At 44.4% G+C, this 17,300-nt stretch overlaps 2 protein-coding genes across 12 annotated transcripts in view; one reads left to right on the forward strand and one right to left on the reverse strand.

Annotated features, from left to right (window-relative positions):
- LOC310826186 (tigger transposable element-derived protein 1-like) overlaps positions 1 to 17,300 on the reverse strand; it is a 1,677,490-nt gene that overhangs the window by 398,331 nt on the left and 1,261,859 nt on the right. The window lies entirely within an intron of this gene.
- LOC310826109 (perilipin-3-like) lies at positions 1,288 to 13,115 on the forward strand. 11 transcript variants are annotated; one of them, XR_014555641.1, is made up of 9 exons: positions 6,691 to 6,900; positions 7,196 to 7,289; positions 7,474 to 7,669; positions 8,336 to 8,418; positions 8,716 to 8,980; positions 10,009 to 10,205; positions 12,189 to 12,317; positions 12,394 to 12,988; positions 13,019 to 13,115. XR_014555641.1 is itself a non-coding variant. In XM_083700739.1 (8 exons), exons 2-8 carry the CDS (start codon positions 7,221 to 7,223, stop codon positions 12,739 to 12,741), a joined length of 1,287 nt encoding a protein of 428 aa, XP_083556865.1. In that variant the 5' UTR covers positions 1,288 to 1,887; positions 7,196 to 7,220; the 3' UTR covers positions 12,742 to 13,115. The 11 variants fall into 11 exon arrangements, 10 of the variants coding, with proteins under 10 accessions (XP_083556865.1, XP_083556862.1, XP_083556863.1 ...); XM_083700739.1 differs by lacking the exon at positions 6,691 to 6,900 and adding an exon at positions 1,288 to 1,887 and having other exon boundaries at positions 12,394 to 13,115; XM_083700736.1 differs by lacking the exon at positions 6,691 to 6,900 and adding an exon at positions 2,965 to 3,272 and having other exon boundaries at positions 12,394 to 13,115.

Below are 17,300 nucleotides of genomic sequence, written 5' to 3' on the forward strand. Positions count from 1 at the left end.
ATACTAAGAGAAATCCTTCCCATCTTCCTTCATAACCACCAACATTACAAGTTGTGACGATTTGCTACGCAGTAGGCAAAAACCAAATGGCAACAGCCAATCAGCCAAATGGACAAAATTCCTACCAGGCCCCTGCCCCAAGGCAGACGACCCCATGACAGGCATAGCAAGGTCAGAGGACAACGAACCCCCCCTTTTCAGGGAGGGTGGGTGGGTGATCCGTTGCACGCAGCCCAAGAGAAGGCCCCAGCCTGCGAGCCCTGTATTTAAGACCTCTGACCCCTCCCACACTTTAGCAACATAACATTCTCCCCAGCAACACTCCTTGCCCAATCACAGCATGTGGCCAATTTAGGGAGGCCTGCCCAAACATACAGAATGTCAACATGTGCTTTAATCTAGGTTTTAGCTTAGTGTTTTATTTATTTTTGGATGTTTTAAATATTTGTCTTATACTTTTTGTAAACTGCTTTGAGATTTGAGCAAGCAGTAGATAAATCTTGTGAAACAAATCATAAAAACGTAACTCTGCAAACCTTGGGGTTCCTCCAAGCATGCTGGTATTTCCCTTTTGTTCCTCAGTGGCCCATTTTGGCCAACAGGCCTGTTATCACCCTCCAATTGAGTTTGCTGTTAGAAGGAAAGATATATACTCAGATATGCATTGCTTCATTCATGTACATATATATATATGAAACCAAGCACCATTGATTAAAATATGGTAGGATGGACAGCAAACTAGGTAAATTAGTTTGGGGGACATTTAATTTAGCAATTGTTACAGCACTCCCATTATAGCTATAACCATACTACAGACGTTGCTACAGGCTGAAAAAGTGGTGAATTGTCTAAGGCCACGGATCAGTCTTGATGGATTTCTAACCCCACAAAGGACAACAAGAAAACCATAACAATTCACGATATGCCTTTGAACAAAGCATCAGAAAAGGGCAGTGGTACCAAGCCTGTTTGCTTTCCATTAGCCTCTGCTTATCAAGCAAGGAGGTCACATTCCCCAGTGCTTTGACAGTATCTTGAAAGGCCTTATTGTAAAGGAGTGAGAGTTACATTGCTGTGGAAACTATAACTCAACAAGTTTCCTTTCTATCAGCGTTCCAGCTGATAAGTGCTTCCTTCTTGGATGAAAGACCCATCGAGCGAGTTCACCTTAGAGCCTACCAGGGCCATGAGGCAGACTGAGGCAAGTAGAATCCAAAGGGTGATTCTCAGTACACTTAACAAACTAGAGTTCCCAGGATTCTTGCGGGGGACGGGGACCTGTTCATGTAGTTTAGATATGCTGTAACTGTACTGTGTTAGCCACAAGAGACGGTGAGCCCTGAGCACTAAGCTTCTAATTATTTTCAGTACAATTTGGATCACTTTAGGATTCAATTTTTAATTTAATATTGGACCTCACCCTTCCGCCATCAAAATACTTTATTGATCTCTATCAGAATGCCTTTCTGTCACTACATGTTTCACACACACACACACACACACACACACACACACACACAGAGAGAGAGAGAGTCTTGCTGCATCTTGGCAACTAACAGATATATTGCCGGCTGTAATGGACTAGAATCCACTTCATCAAGCATATGAAGTCTTATCCCCAACTGTGTATCACTTGGCCAATAGGCATACACACTTGGGTAATGGATGGAGGGGAAACCTACCTTTGTACATAGTAGGGCCAAATGGCCATGGGACAGTTTGTGACGGTTCCATGTGCAGCTCCAGTGAATACAAGATAAGCACTACAGTGCCCATTCATTCATAGTGAAATTAATTGGTGATAACCATCTTCCCCTTGCTGAATAACTTGAACCTGCCAAACCTACTCAGCTAAGAAAATGAGAACAAAGGAATACAGGCATTCGGGTTATTATTATTATTTTTAAATCCAGCTTTAGGTTCAGTCCAAGTATCCAAAGTTTTGTTGTTTTCTTTATCTACAAAGAGGCAAAAGACAACCATGGGCTTAATCTGAAGTGACTCTGTGCATGTGACTTGCGTTAAAGTTGATTGCTTTTGGGGAATCTGTATTTGCATCTGAAAGTAGACGTTACTAGCTTAAAACGCAGCTAGGTCGTTCCTTTTCTCGGTTTGGATTGCAGCTGGTTTAGGGGGAAACTCATCAAAATGTAGCATTTCATAAGAAACAACAGGATAGGTACAGATGGTGTCTACCTTCAAGTGCACACTGCTCCCTAAATTAGAAGTGAGAGTGCACTAGATGATGCAGAGTAAATGAGAGAACATACACAGCCCAGGGCCGTATAGCCACTTACCATGGACAACAAAAATGTATTGCCACCTGGCCTGAAACTGGCTCTAATTTCAAGGGCGGCCAATTAATAAATCACAAAACAGGATATTGATTTGTACAATGTATATGTACAGGAGCAAATTTAGAAATAGTTACTAAAATTCAAATAGAAATACCTTCTCGCTGTGGATAAGACTTGCGATCAGTCTGCTCTCTAGGGGCTAAGTGTTGATGGGCAACTCCAAGGCTCTGCCTCATCTCCCATATCGTGATTCTTTATATTTAAGGCACACAGCCCTTCAAAGAGGACTTCTCTCTCCCCAACGGCTTTCTTATTCACAGTTCTCAGCAATGTAAACAGCTGTGGGGCCCTATCTGAAACTTCCTTTCCTTCGTGCATCTGGGGTTCATTTGTACATTTCATTTCATTTCATTCTTCCTCATTTTGAAAAGTGTTTATCTGTTTTTTCTGTCTTTTTCTCGCAGTGGGAGAAAAAAATAAGTACCTCAGCTCCAGGTCTGTAAGGTCAGATCTCCACCCGCAGTCCTCTTGCTCTCCCAGGGACAAGATTACACCCTAGGTCAGCTTTCGCCAACCTCTTGCCCTGCAGATGTATTGGAATACAGTGGTATGCTTCAGGTTACAGATGCTTCAGGTTACAGACTCCACTAACCCAGAAATAGTACCTTGGGTTAAGAACTTTGCTTCAGGATGAGAACAGAAATTGCTCAGCAGCAGCGGCGCAGCAGCAGCGGGAGGCCCCATTAACTAAAGTGGTGCTTCAGGTTAAGAACAGTTTCAGGTTAAGAACAGACCTCCAGAACGAATTAAGTTCTTAGCCCGAGGTACCACTGTACATCAGAAGTTCAAAAACTCTGGAAGGGAATCATTTCACTGTAAGCTGCTGTAACGGCTGTGGCTGTATGAGCAATTCCAGGAATTTTTATTTAGTGCCATTTTCTTCAGATCCAAATGTTCCTTATGTCCATATTGCAGGTGTGTGCTGCGTCCTTCTGTCTCTTAATTGCCATGTCAATTTCTCCATGAGGGTGACCTGCCACACTTGTTCACGACTGCCTCAGATTGTGATCCTAGACACCGGGGGTGTTTAAGAATGACCAGGTGTGGGGCGCGTGGGTGGGGGAGAGACTCCACTTGTAACATCTGAAGGGTTGTTTGCATTAGCCAAATGGATATACCCCTTAATAAGAAATAAAGTCTTTACATGAAATGGTGTAAAATAATTTAAAAGGCAACGGAAATAGAAGATGTAGTGAAATGATCAAAATATAGATGCAGTTTTGAAAAGAAATGTATGCAATAAAATTACATGTCGGGGAAAGCTTGGGTAAACAAAAACAAATGTTTTACCAGGCATCGAAAACAGTATAACCAAGGTGCCTGCCTTAAACTGTACACTTTACATAGATTGTGCACATTCTGAAAAACTGTGCATGTGTACAGATCAATAAACACCGGTTGTTCATGTGATGTGAACACCCATGATTGATTGGCTGAGGTACATAATAAGAATATTTATGTATTTGCTTGTATACTAATTATTAGTTACAGTTACCATCCCTCCTTTCCTCAAAGAAGCTCAAAATGGTGTACATGGTTCTCCCGCTTTTCTTCCTCACAACATCCCTGTGAGGTAGATTTTTCTAGTCCTAACTCTGCGAGAGGAGGGGAGAATTAAGGGCAGATCCTGTGGCTGGTTCTTTAGCCCTTGCTTGCTTCAATTCACCCCCCCCCCTTTTTTAAAGTTGCTTACATGGCTACAACGGGGCAGCAAAACTGAGGTTGAGCTGTGTATGCTGTTGTTGTTGTTTTAAAAAAGAGGAATCCCAAACCACGAATGCTCTGAGCCTCAGACTAAACACAGCCTGCTAGAGACAGGTATCAAAAATGGAGAGAGAAAGAGCCTTTCAATTCTCACCTATTTTAAAAGTATTCTGCTTGACTTGATGTCTCTGCTTCTGCAAGAAGTTAGGCCAGCCTCGTGTACAGCCAAAAGCAGTACAGTAAGCAGCTCTTTATTCAACAGCTGTCCTTGTTTGCCCTCAGCTTTCTGGAAGCTTACCCTTCGCAATTGAAATTTTCCACTCTGCAGCGAGATGGTGTGCTGTCCACTTCTAGGGAGGAATTATTCAGTGTGCAAAGATGATGGATGGAAGGGTTGAGCAATCCATAACAATTATTATTATTTCTTCTTGCTGGGATTCCCATCAAATAAGGGTGGAAGCTATGCTAATTGGGGGAGTTCAGAATGCTAACAGCAGAGGGTTCTGCAAAGAGTTAAAATGTGAATATATTGTTAACCTCTATCTCTGCGCTATGTGAGATCCCAGGGTTTGTATTTCCTGTGGGACAATAAGACACAGTGCGATCTATGGTGCCTTTAGGATATATGGTTTATTTACGCATATATACAACCTGAAGCCTAGATGGAGAGGAATCCAGAGCATCGCCTCCCAAGTGATGCTCTGCCGTGTTGGACATCATGGATAATTTCAGCCACAAAAGTTGGTGAGTGGGAAGCATCCACAAGCAGTGGTTTTGAACAAGCACTGGTCACGTTGTGACTGCTTGGTAGCTCTCATCACATGGAGAATTGGTCATGTGTGGTCTCTGAGCATGTGAAAAGATGAGCATTCCTGTGGCCCTAGTTCCATCTGTTTCTCAGCTATGGAAGCTGGCTCATCATGTGGCTGAAAGTACCATATGAGACACAGTTCACCGTCTACCGTGTGGCATTGGAAGCCACAGAATTGTAAGTGAACTATAGACAGAAAATATGAAAAGAAAAGAAAATATGAAACATATTGCATACGAACATGTTAAATAGAAAAACAAAATGTAGTGTGGCAATATGAAAATCTTCCATCCAGACAAGATGTGCAAGTACTCTCACACTGTGATCCGAAACATGTTTACTCAGAAGTAAGCCCTATTGAAGTCAGTGAAGTTTACTTCACATTAACAGTGCTTTGATTTTCTTCTGGCAGGGTGCTTATTTCTTTAACTAAAGCATGGCAGGCGGGAATTCATCAGGTAAAGCTAACATTGCATTTCATGCTCAAAGTTTCATTCACTGAAATGCTGATTGTCCTGAAGCTGTCAAAAGCAGAGGAGTCCTGTCCAAAATATATTTAAAAAGGCAATCCTAGTTATTAAAGCTTTATTCCCATTTTATATAATTTCTGTTTTGAAAAGGCATATGGCTCCCTTTCCATCTAAGAAGGCTGTTGTGATCATAAACTGGGCCAAATATAAACGGTGACTTTCAGTGATTCCTCAGGATAGGTTAGGAAAGCAATAACACAAACTAGGAATAGCAGGGACTAGCACCTTAATAACCCACTATGGAGAATTAAATCTACCTGTGAAAAGTGCACTCTCTCGCTCTCTCTCTTCTTTCTTTGTTTTGTTTAGAGTAGTTAGCTTGTGTATATTATACTGTATTATGAAATGTCTTAATAAAATCTTACTTTAAAAAGAAAGCGAGTGAGAGAATTAAATCTGAGTAAGAGCTTTGCTACTAATAGAGCAGTAGAAAACAGAGCACAGGTGAAAAGCAATGTCATTCTCACCCTCTATCAGGGTTCCTTATTTGACATATTCCACCTGTCTTCTATTCCTAACTGATTGGGGAAAGAATGCTACGATTTTCATTGGTTCTCTTGACCTTACCCTGACTCCAGGACATCATCACAGTTATTTAAAAGGGGAACTGTATGGGTGACTAGTGTGTTCTTTTGGTGGTTTTCCCCTACAGGTAAGAGGGTTAGTAAAAAGGGTTTGGGATTGTGATAGGTGTGCATGGTGCATTGTTTTGAAAGTATGTCCCATTTGCTTTCTGTCTGTGAAGGTGTTTGTTGCCAGGCTCTGTATGGCTGTTGATCTTTTTGGCTTATTTCTGGGGGAAAGAAAGGAAATATAAGTAAGCTGAGAGCAGCAGCTTCCGCTCTGCAGATGCAAAGCAAGAGAGCCAAGCCTTCTTTCCTAATGCTGTAGAGTGGCAGTCTTTTGCAATGAGAACTTAAAATGAAATGTAGGAAATGATAAACGTCTTAATAAGTGGTTATGTTGCAACACTTCCTTGTGCTAATGTGGTCCTTTATTCAAAAATAGATCTTGCTGAGTTAACTGGAGCTTGGTGATATCTTAGTATGGTCACTTAGCACTATGGTCTGCTTGGCATGCAGAAGATCCCAGGTTTGAACCCCAGAAGTTCCAGGCAGGAAGAGCAGTGTACCACAGGGCTTCCTAACGCAGCACCTGTGTGAATCAGTGTGCCTGTTCCTGCAAGGCACAAATGAAAGATGTCAGTAAGAATCTCCTCAAAAGATATTCAGTATAAAGCTGTTTGTTACTTCTGCATAGTTCCTCTTTGCATTGGGTCAGTCTCTTTGACATGCCCACTTTTTATTTGGTGCTAGAATTGGCCGATACAGATCATTTCGTGATCCTGTCTCTTCTGCTGTTTTAGATGCAGCAGCCATTTTGTGTTGTGCCACACCTTTGCAGCAGCCATTTTGTTCTATGCCCTATAGTAGCCATTTTGTGACTGGGGATCATGACACGTTCTCAAAGTTCCAGATGTGCCCAATGGCCCAAAAAGGTTGGTGACCCCAGGTGCAGACACTATTAAGTGAGATGGACCAGCGTTCCAAGTTGCACAGACCTATTCCCATTTGGGGAATAGTCCTCTCCGCTTAAGAGAGAACTGGGGTGTCATCTTTTTCAGCATTGTAGTGATGGGTTTCGTGAGCTGCTAGCTACAAACATTTCTGTTTTAGGAATTTCACTTAAGTTCTTAAAGAGACAAGAGCCAAATGAGTGACTTGTCTTGTTCAGTACTTGTTAGGCCAATGCAACTCTTCTGTGGCAAATTAACTGCTGACCTCCTTTTCCAGCTTTTGCTAGTTGCAGTGCCAAGTTATGTCTTCCAGCAGTCAAGGAAATATGTCTTCCCATGAGAAGGTGCAGGAGGCATCTGCACAGGAGGAGGTGAGTTCGGAAAAAATGGGCTGTGAACAAGTCTATGCAATGAACAGCCTCCAAAATGCATTATTGCATGTTTTGTACAAAGTGTACAACGACGAGTGTAGGTTAGTCCTAGCTCAAATTGGTTTTGCAGGGCTACACAGGTTGTATTTACCACACTCTGACGAAATATTTCCTCCCTGTGTAGAATGTCTTGAGAAGAGTAGTCAGCATGCCATTGGTTAGCTCTGCCTATGACATGGCTGCGAACGCCTACAACTCTACCAAGGGCAGCCACCCCTATGTGAAGTCTGTCTGTGATGCTGCCGAGAAGGGCATGAAGACCCTGAAAGAAGTGGCGGTCAGCACTGCTCAGCCCATCCTGACTAAACTTGAACCCCAGAGTAAGTCAAGGGCAGACTTCTAAGCAAGCTTGTCCAATGGTGTAGGCAAAATACCAGGGACAAAAATACCTATTGATGCAATGTCCATGGAGTAACTTCCTGCTTAATAAGTGGAGGTGGTTTGCATGTTCAGATTATATCGTGAGATATATTGCATGCATGGGTGTCCATAGGAATTTTTCCATGGGAGCAAAGGAAATGCTTTAAAATAAAATTAAATTGAGAACTGGTCTACCATTTCTAGCAACTGAGTAGTGGTGAAATTCAGGTAGCCTGTGCCCTTGATACATCCTTCGGTGCTACTGGACTGGAACTCCGTCACTGTGGGGCATGTATGAATGTGTGACATCATGGAGAGCTCTTAGCTGTGCTTGAAAACTGGTGACATTGCCCTGGTTTCTGCACCCGCCTTCTCTACTTATCCCAGCTGCATTCATGGCAGCTTCCCATCCCTGGGGTGAGGCTTTCAAATTGCCCTTACAAATCTAGAAAGGTTCTAGAATAATAAGGCCAGCCTCTTAAAGCTGCAACCCTCTTAAAAACTGCAAAAGGTGTGTTTGTAGATGGGAAAGCTAAAGCTTGTGAAAATGAAGACTTGGAAATACATTGGGTTTCTCATATTGGCATAGTAGAAAGCAATAAGATAACAATTTTCTGTCTTCGTAGTTGCAGCAGCAAATGAGTATGCTTCCCGGGGCTTGGATGCCCTGGAGGAGAAGCTGCCAATTCTTCAGATGTCAGCTGATAAGGTAAGCTGTGGTGCAGCTAGGTTGGGACCTTAGGAGCCAAAGTCCAGGGAGGCAGAGATAATGTCAGGCCTGTTTGCCATGGCCCTTATTAGCACCTGGGCATCCTCTCTTATTTCAAGAACATTTTCTACTCAAGTAACATGTCAGCCCAAGTATGCACATGATTACATTTGCTTGCTCTTATTATTTTCACTTTCAATAAATATTATCCTTCCGTACAAGATAATGGCATGGTTCTGTTACATTGCCGGCGGGTATTTGTATGGAAACGATGTGTGGTTTCTTGCTGCCTCGCAGGTTGCTTCTGACACCAAGGAGATGGTGTCATCCAAAGTGGCAAGCGCTAAGGACGCCATTGCCGGCAAGCTGTCTGGAGTTGTAGGCATGACGAAAGAAGCTGTGCAGGATGGCATGGAAGCAACCAAGTCTGCTATTGGCCAGAGTCTGACCACCGTTATGGAATCCAGAATGGGCCAGATAGCTGTCAGTGGTGCTGAGGCAATGCTTGGCAGATCTGAAGACCTGATAGATGAATATCTCCCCATAACAGATGAAGAACTGGGTATGTAACTTAAAAATCAATGACCTCTTTCCTAAAGAAGTCAAGGAGAAGCAGAGTTCAATGCCAGTTATGTAAATATATTGCAAGAGGTTTTAAAAAGCCATTCCAAACAGAAATGTTTTCATCACCTGCCTAAAATGCTAGAGAAGGGACTAGTCTTGCCTCCTTTGGGGGGGGTGTTACCACAGATAAGGCCCTGTTTCATGTTCCCATCAACCAAACTACTTTAGTTGGTAGGGCATCTAACAGGGCCTCTGAAGATCTCAACCTGCAGGCAGGTATATACAGAAGGAAACAGTCTTTCAGATATCTGTTCAATGGGTCAGTGTGTCTGTCTGTTCGCCATAAGGTTGATGGTTTGAGCCCACCCAGGGACACCCGTAGACAGGATTGTTGCATTGCAGGGGGTTGGATTACATAACCCGGGGGGGGGGGGATCCCTTCCAACTCTACAGCTTTTTGATTCTATAAACTGGTAGGAAATCTGTTTCAGTGTGTAATTGTAATGGAATGGAATCCCCTTGACTCTTTCAAGCAGCAGGGCATTGGTGCAATGGCTAGTGTTTGGGCGAGGGAAGGAGAGCAGCAGGGTTGCTTTTCAATCTCTCCCCATCTGACTTCAGTTTGGACAGGAAACCTCAAATGTAAAAGCCCGCAAGACGTTGTGCAGTTATCTGGGGATTACTGTGTTGTTCATATCTTCATCATTGGGACTCACATTGTACTCCCCTCCTCCAAATCTACAGCTGCATGCCTTGCACTGAACAATAGAAACTGTGCTATGAAAGATGTAGCTTTCCACTAGGCACCGAAATACGGTATTGTATGCGGGAGTGATTGGAAAACACACTTTGTGCACCAGCCCTTGCCTTTAAATGTGAATTTAGCAATCAATTCCTAGATTCCCTGCCATGGTACCCCTTCAAATGGGCAGTGAAAATTTCTTTCCCTACACATGATTCTACTAAAGGAGCATGAGACATCAAGGCTGCCCCCTGCTGAATCCACTGTGGTCTTCTCTTCCTTAGCTGAGATTACAACAGCTGCAAAGGATGGCAATGTGGTTCCGGTGCAGCAGTGTGAGCAGCAGGAATATCTGGTGCGCTTGGGCTCCCTTTCAAGCAGACTCCGCCAAAGGGCCTACTTGCACGCTGTGGCGAAGATCAGGCGAGCCAGGCAAAGGATCCACGAGTCTCTCTCCCAGCTCCAGCAGATAATTCACATGGTATGAGCTTGGTCTCCCCTTTTAAGACTGTCCTGTGCCACTGCAAATCGCCCTTTTAATTTTAGAAAAGCACCTGAGCAATCAAATACTTTAAAGATGCAATTTCAGAGTCCATGTTTTCTTTAAATGGAATGGAATTTGACCATGATCTGACTCTCAAGGGGAACCTTGCTTAGTTTATGGTATTTGGGTGGGGGGACATTTGGCCCTCTAGACGTTGCTGAACCTCAACTCCTGTCATGGCTATTGGCCATGACTTGGTGGGGCTGATGGGAATTGTAACTCAGCAAGCATCTGGGAAGCTAGAGGTTTTCCACACCTGCCCTATATGAACTTTGACGCTTATATGCAAGGGATGCATAGTCCAGGTTATGTGATACAGGACCCTTTGGGAGTTTCCCAAATGCAAATTTGTGGCAAACACTTATATGGGGCTAAAGGTGTAGGTGTGGGAAACCTATAGCCCCTCCAGTGGTTTCTTAAACTACACCTCCCATCATTCCTGACTAGGCTAAGCTCATAATTCATGGGTTCCCCATCCCTGAGCTGAGGAATGCTCTATTAGCTTTGTGTACACACACACACACATATCTCTTTAGAAATCTCAAAGGGCCCTTGAAGGAATGAAACTTTCACTGATGTTTCCATCTGATGCCTTTTGATATTCTTCTGACTTGGATAACTTATCCAGAAAAGATGGGTGACAAATTGCAAGGCAGAACAAGGATGGGGAACCTCTGGTCCTCCAGATGTTCAGCTCTCTTCAGCCCCAGCCAGCATGGCCAACAGTCAAGGGCAAGTTGAGATGTGTTCCAGCAACACCAGGAGAGCCACAGTTTCCCCATCCATCATAGAGGGAGTTCCATAGATGGTATTGCTTCAACCTTAGAATCATAGAATCATAGAGTTGGAAGAGACCACAAGGGCCATCGAGTCCAACCCCCTGCCAAGCAGGAAACACCATCAGAGCACTCCTGACATATGGTTGTCAAGCCTCTGCTTAAAGACCTCCAAAGAAGGAGACTCCACCACACTCCTTGGCAGCAAATTCCACTGTCGAACAGCTCTTACTGTCAGGAAGTTCTTCCCAATGTTTAGGTGGAATCTTTTTTCTTGTAGTTTGGAACCATTGCTCCGTGTCCGCTTCTCTGGAGCAGCAGAAAACAACCTTTCTCCCTCCTCTATGTGACATCCTTTTATATATTTGAACATGGCTATCATATCACCCCTTAACCTCCTCTTCTCCAGGCTAAACATGCCCAGCTCCCTTAGCCGTTCCTCATAAGGCATCGTTTCCAGGCCTTTGACCATTTTGGTTGCCCTCCTCTGGACACGTTCCAGTTTGTCAGTGTCCTTCTTGAACTGTGGTGCCCAGAACTGGACACAGTACTCCAGGTGAGGTCTGACCAGAGCAGAATACAGTGGCACTATTACTTCCCTTGATCTAGATGCTATACTCCTATTGATGCAGCCCAGAATTGCATTGGCTTTTTTAGCTGCCGCGTCACACTGTTGGCTCATGTCAAGTTTGTGGTCAACCAAGACTCCTAGATCCTTTTCACATGTACTGCTCTCAAACCTTGTTCCAACACACTTGGGTAAACGTATCCTGGGGAAAGTATGCTTGTTACATAATCTAGCATATTGTCACCAGCATAGTAGGAACCAATATCTCCAAATCTCAGCCACTTGCCATTTGTTTCTATTAGCAAAAAGGGAGCCGAAAAAACCACAAATCACACAAGCTCTATTTTTCCTATTTTGGCTTGAACAAAAAAAACCCCTATAGTAACATAATTGGCTTTTTAAAAGTGCTATGTAGCTTTTTGAATCAGAGGCCCAAGGAAGCCATTCCTGACACCACACACAGAGATTTGTCCGGGGGGGGGGGGTGTCACACTTTACCCAGCTTATTTGAATTTGGCCATGTTGACTACTTAGTTTCCGTTGAAAGTTAAACTAGTGTGTGTTGTTCCCCTCCAGATTGAATACATGAAACAAGGTGTGGGACAGACCTTTCATGAGGGTGAAAAGAAGCTTAGCCAGATGTTGATCGAATGGAACAAAGCAAACCCAGAAGCAAAGGACACCAAAGATATGGTGCAGCTAGAGGTATGTCTTTGCAATGGTTTTGCCTGTCCCCGTTAGGAAATATGGCTTGTCAGTAATGGCTTGCTTGTCTCAACAGGTAGAAAGCCAAACCCTGACAATGTTTCAGTACCTGATCCATCGCCTGCAGACCGTTAGCCAAACCCTGGTGTCCAGCATCCAAGGATTCCCTTCTAGCCTGGAGGATAAGGTGCAGAAAGTCGGCCAAAGCACTGGAGAACTTCATGCTGCCGCTTCCACAGTCAGATCCTTCCAGGACCTCCCCAGCACCCTCCTGGCCCAGAGCCGCCAGACAGTGCAGAAAGCGCAAGAATACGTGGATGAGCTGCTGGAATATGTCACTCACAACACCCCTCTCTCCTGGCTGGTGGGGCCTTTCGTGCTCTCTGGCAAGCTGCCTGCTGAAGTTTCAGAACCAGCAGATTAAGGCAAGACCTCTTGCAACAAGCCTGCTATGCCCTCTTTTTGCTCTAGATGTCAGCACTGTATTTCAATAACTTCGTGGCAGGTGAGCCCTGTACAATGTAGAAGATGAGCATCTTTGTGCTGGCTGAACTCTCAGAATTGTAAATATCCAAAACAGTCACTTTATTTATTTAATATTTCAAAATGTGGTAGAGCAAAGCTGCTAATATTGAAGTGGTGGTAATTAAATAATGGTCAAAGCTGGTATAGTTGGGAACTCTGCTGTCGCTTCCCCATAGGAACAATGCATGACTTGTAGTTGTCAAATCCTGTGAATTGTCTTGCTTTTTGGGGAAAGTGTTTAAAGAAGGCCAAATAAACACTGCTGCATTCCAACACCGGTCTCCAGTGTCTCTCTGGCTGCTGGGGACAAAACAAAGCCCAAATTTGTTTGCCAGGTGCTGCTGTAAGGTGCTCAGCAAACTGGGACATAATAAAACAAATGAGAGGGGTCTCTTCTAAAAGATTAGCGGCATGGCCTTTTGTAGAATATTGGTAGCCAGCTTGTGACTTACAAGCCACAGACAGCCTCCCATACTCCCCTCCCCCCCCCAACAGGGTGCCCTACTGCAGGTGGAGAGCAAAAATTGACGGACAGGTAGGCATTCCTGAACATGTGTAGGCCAGTCATGGCATGAGGCAGAGTCACGCTTTGGAACATTACTTAAACCACCGCTGCTTTGTTTGCGCTTGTTCAGGAGTGCCTAGGGCTGCATTTAATGGTGGGAGGTGCAAGCCCATTGTACAGGATAGCCAATGTGTAGTGGAGGCTTGCCACGCTTGGCAACTGCTGGGGCCTTGGCATCCTGGTAAGCTGACAGCTGCCCTGGCAACCATTTAAAATTTCCCACAATATCCCAGAGCTCCTGCTACAGCATTCTAGGCAACTGTCAATCACTATGAGCCATTTTTTTTCGTAGTAAGCAGCAAATATAATACATAAATGGGCGACATAATACAATTTTAAATGGCAGCCTCCTCTGTGTGTGTGTGTGTGTGTGTGCGCGCACGCACGCATGCACACACACACACACACACACACACACACACACACACATGTGCCATTCAAGTTTCCCACAATGCCTTTATTGAGTGTTCTGGGAAATTGAAAATGGCAACTTGTGTGTGAACACCTTTGCTGTCAAGTAGGCCCTGTGGCTGGGGAGTAGCATTGAAGGAGGAAACACATGGAGGCTACTTTGCCAAGAAGCCCTCACACCTGAAGATTACCCTGTAGCTGGGAGTATTGCACATATTCTATACAAACTGCTTAGAGGTTATGGGTGGCTTATTTAACCAATTCTGTTAAATAAACAGAAATATCTCTCAGCTGGATATCAAAGCACCATGAGAAGATCCAGACACTCACAAAAATTAGGTACTTGGCCAACATCAATATGTGAGAGGAATTTACTTGGTTATTCACTAGATATAACTCATTGGAAGAAATCTTTCTAATTAATAAGAACAACTCCACACTTGCCCAAATTTCTACCACTACAATGGATCATGTAAGGCAAGAATGGATAATCTGTAGACCTGCAGATGTACAACTCAACATCATCCCTGACCTGTGATCATGTTGGCAGGATCTCATGGGAGATAAACTCTTAACAGCATCCAAAGGACCACAGGTTCCCCATCTCTGTTGCAGATGACCAAATGTGCTTATCAATCTCAACTTGCCAGTGTTGGAAAGTTCAAAAGAGTTATGGCCTATGAGAGCCATATGGTTTCACACTCCAAAACACAGATGTGGATCCAAATGGAGACATCAAAGATGGCTTCTCCCATATCACCCCTCACCTCCCATGTGCCCAGGAAATTTGTGATACTGGGCAGTGCCATCCCATTCTCAACTTGAGGAAAAAGCTCATCTTCAGCCTGTTGGAAGCAAAAGACCACACCAACAGTCTCCAAAACATTTGGTTTAGTTAGCATTAAAGATCTCTCCAATTTTATCCAGACACTTTAAAGCAGAGGTAGGAATCCTGTGGCCCTCCAGATGTTGGATTCCATCTCTGCTCTGTCAGCAGAAGCCAGAGCAAGGACTCCCAATAGCACAATGGGGCTTCCCCCCCCCCTCCACATGCCCCCTGCACCCTGCCCCCCCAAAAACCAAAAAGCACTCTGGAGGTTCAGGATAATCCCCAGAATAGAATGATAGAGGAGGAGAGATTGAAATGCTCTCTTTAACACTATGTTGAATTCCACCCTAGGTCCACAAACAATTCATAATTAATTTTTTAAAAATCCATTGTTTGGATGTTTCTTTTACATTGAAATGAATGTAAGTTGCATGACTTGCATAAATAGTTACGCAAGTTATATAACTTGCACAACTTATTTACATAAATTATATAATTTGCATAGATTACATTCAATAGCGGACAGGAAGACTAACACAGTAGTTCCTGGAAAGGACATTGTAGCATAATGGAAACAGCACTGGTTACGATGAATGCAGATCAGAAAGGAAAATGCTGCCGCCTTGCAGCCCTCATTGTCACCAGCTGTGCTCCTGGATCTGATCTAGGAGTGACTCCAGGGAAGGGAAGGCAGTCAGAAGTAGCACTGGCATCGACAGTGACTTTACAAACTGTGACTTTAAGCATCTGTGTTTGAGCTTGCTTTTCCTTCCTCCCTCCTATTCCTTTTCCCTTGTGTATGTGTCATATTGGGATGCGGGTGGCGCTGTGGATTAAACCACAGAGCCTAGGGGACTTGCCGATCAGAAGGTCGGCGGTTCGAATCCCCACGACGGGGTGAGCTCCTGTTGCTCGGTCCCTGCTCCTGCCAACCTAGCAGTTCAAAAGCATGTCAAAGTGCAAGTAGATCAATGGGTACCACTCCGGCGGGACCGTAAACGGTGTTTCCGTGCGCTGCTCTGGTTCACCAGAAGCGGCTTACTCATTCTGGCCACATGACTCAGAAGCTGTACGCCGGCTCCCTCTGCCAGTAAAGCGAGATGAGCGCCACAACCCCAGAATCGGCCATGACTGGACCTAATGGTCAGGGGTGCCTTTACCTTTACTTATGTATCATCTCTTTTTAGAATGTGAACCTGAGAACTGGTTTTTGTAAGCCATGCTGAGAATCTTTTTGGCTAAATGGCAGGGGAATAAATGCTGTAAATACAGTGGTACCTCGGGTTACATACGCTTCAGGTTACATACGCTTCAGGTTACAGACTCTGCTAACCCAGAAATAGTACCTTGGGTTAAGAACTTTGCTTCAGGATGAGAACAGAAATCGTGCTCTGGCGGCGCGACGGCAGCGGGAGGCCCCATTAGCTAAAGTGGTGCTTCAGGTTAAGAACAGTTTCAGGTTAAGAACGGACCTCCCGAACAAATTAAGTACTTAACCCGAGGTACCACTGTAAATACACAGACACCCTTCTGGAGCCCGTTCTCGTCTCTGAAGCACTCAGCGGTGTGCAGAACTGCCGAGTTGTTAGTATGTGGACATCTACATTGACATTTTTGGCAGATGGGTGGGTCCAAGTGGAAAGGTTGGTGCAGCAGGGTGAGAAGTTGTTCTTAAGCAGGAGCTGTGTGCCATTGTGGGAACTTTGCCGTGACACCACTCTCACCTAGATACACACTCTGCTCTCTGCCTCCCTCGCTGTGACACCCAGCTGCTGTATGGAGCCATAAGCAGGAGTGACCTTTTCAACTCTCTCGCACTGGAACATGCAGGGGCAATGCTAATTGGTCTCAGGGATCATTAGAGCAGCCTGTGCATTTTTCAGTGGGAGTTGAACTGGAGTTTAACTTCTCAGCAGCCCGGCTTGGCCCTCACACAGCTGTTATGATTCAGCAGGATTCTTCAAGTGAATTTTATGCCACACTTTTATTTTTAACCCTTATTTATCTTTTGCCCTAAGAACAGGACTTTTTTTTTCCAGCTCCAGCACCTCTCAGGTGGGCACCATTGTCACTATAAGAGAACAAGGGAGGTGGTCACAGTGAGTTCTGGCACCTCTTTTTCTAGAAAAATAGTGCTGTCTAAGAACTGTTAATTTGATGCAAGCTGGCAGGCCTACAGTTATGACTTCCCCACGAAGAATTATGGGAAGTGTGGTTTGTTCAGTGTACTGAGAGACGTTAGGAGACCCCTATTCCCCTCACAGTTCCAGTTCCAAGTGGTTTAACCATCAATTCGTCTTCCCAAGGAACTCTGGGAATTGTAGCTCTCTGAGGGGAATAGGGGTCTCCTAACAACCCCAGCATCCTTAACAAGCTGAAGTTCCCAGGATTCTCTGGGGTGAGACATGACTGTTAAAGTGGCATAAATGTAAGACATGAGTGTGGCACTGCTGCATTAAGCAAGTATTCCTGACATTTTACAGCCTGTTTTTGCATCACTTTCCATACTGCAACATTTGGGTTAATAGGTTTGTTGCACAAGACCTCTGAATCAGAGCTGAACATAGCAACTATCTGGGAACACCCCTACTTCAGGGCTCAGGGTGAAAAACTTCAGCATAAATATCTGGTCATTTGTCTGCTGAGATGTGTT

This window comes from Podarcis gaigeae, assembly GCF_964106915.1.
Source record: "Podarcis gaigeae genome assembly, chromosome: 10".
In the NCBI taxonomy this organism is placed as follows: domain Eukaryota; kingdom Metazoa; phylum Chordata; class Lepidosauria; order Squamata; family Lacertidae; genus Podarcis; species Podarcis gaigeae.

Bases quoted from the DNA above. Each gene is read 5' to 3' on its own strand.
- LOC310826109 (XM_083700739.1), top strand. From the start codon at position 7,221: ATGTCTTCCAGCAGTCAAGGAAATATGTCTTCCCATGAGAAGGTGCAG. The intron at 7,290-7,473 runs GTGAGTTCGGAA...CTCCCTGTGTAG, and splicing joins AGGCATCTGCACAGGAGGAG to AATGTCTTGAGAAGAGTAGT. The intron at 10,206-12,188 runs GTATGAGCTTGG...GTTCCCCTCCAG, and splicing joins TCCAGCAGATAATTCACATG to ATTGAATACATGAAACAAGG.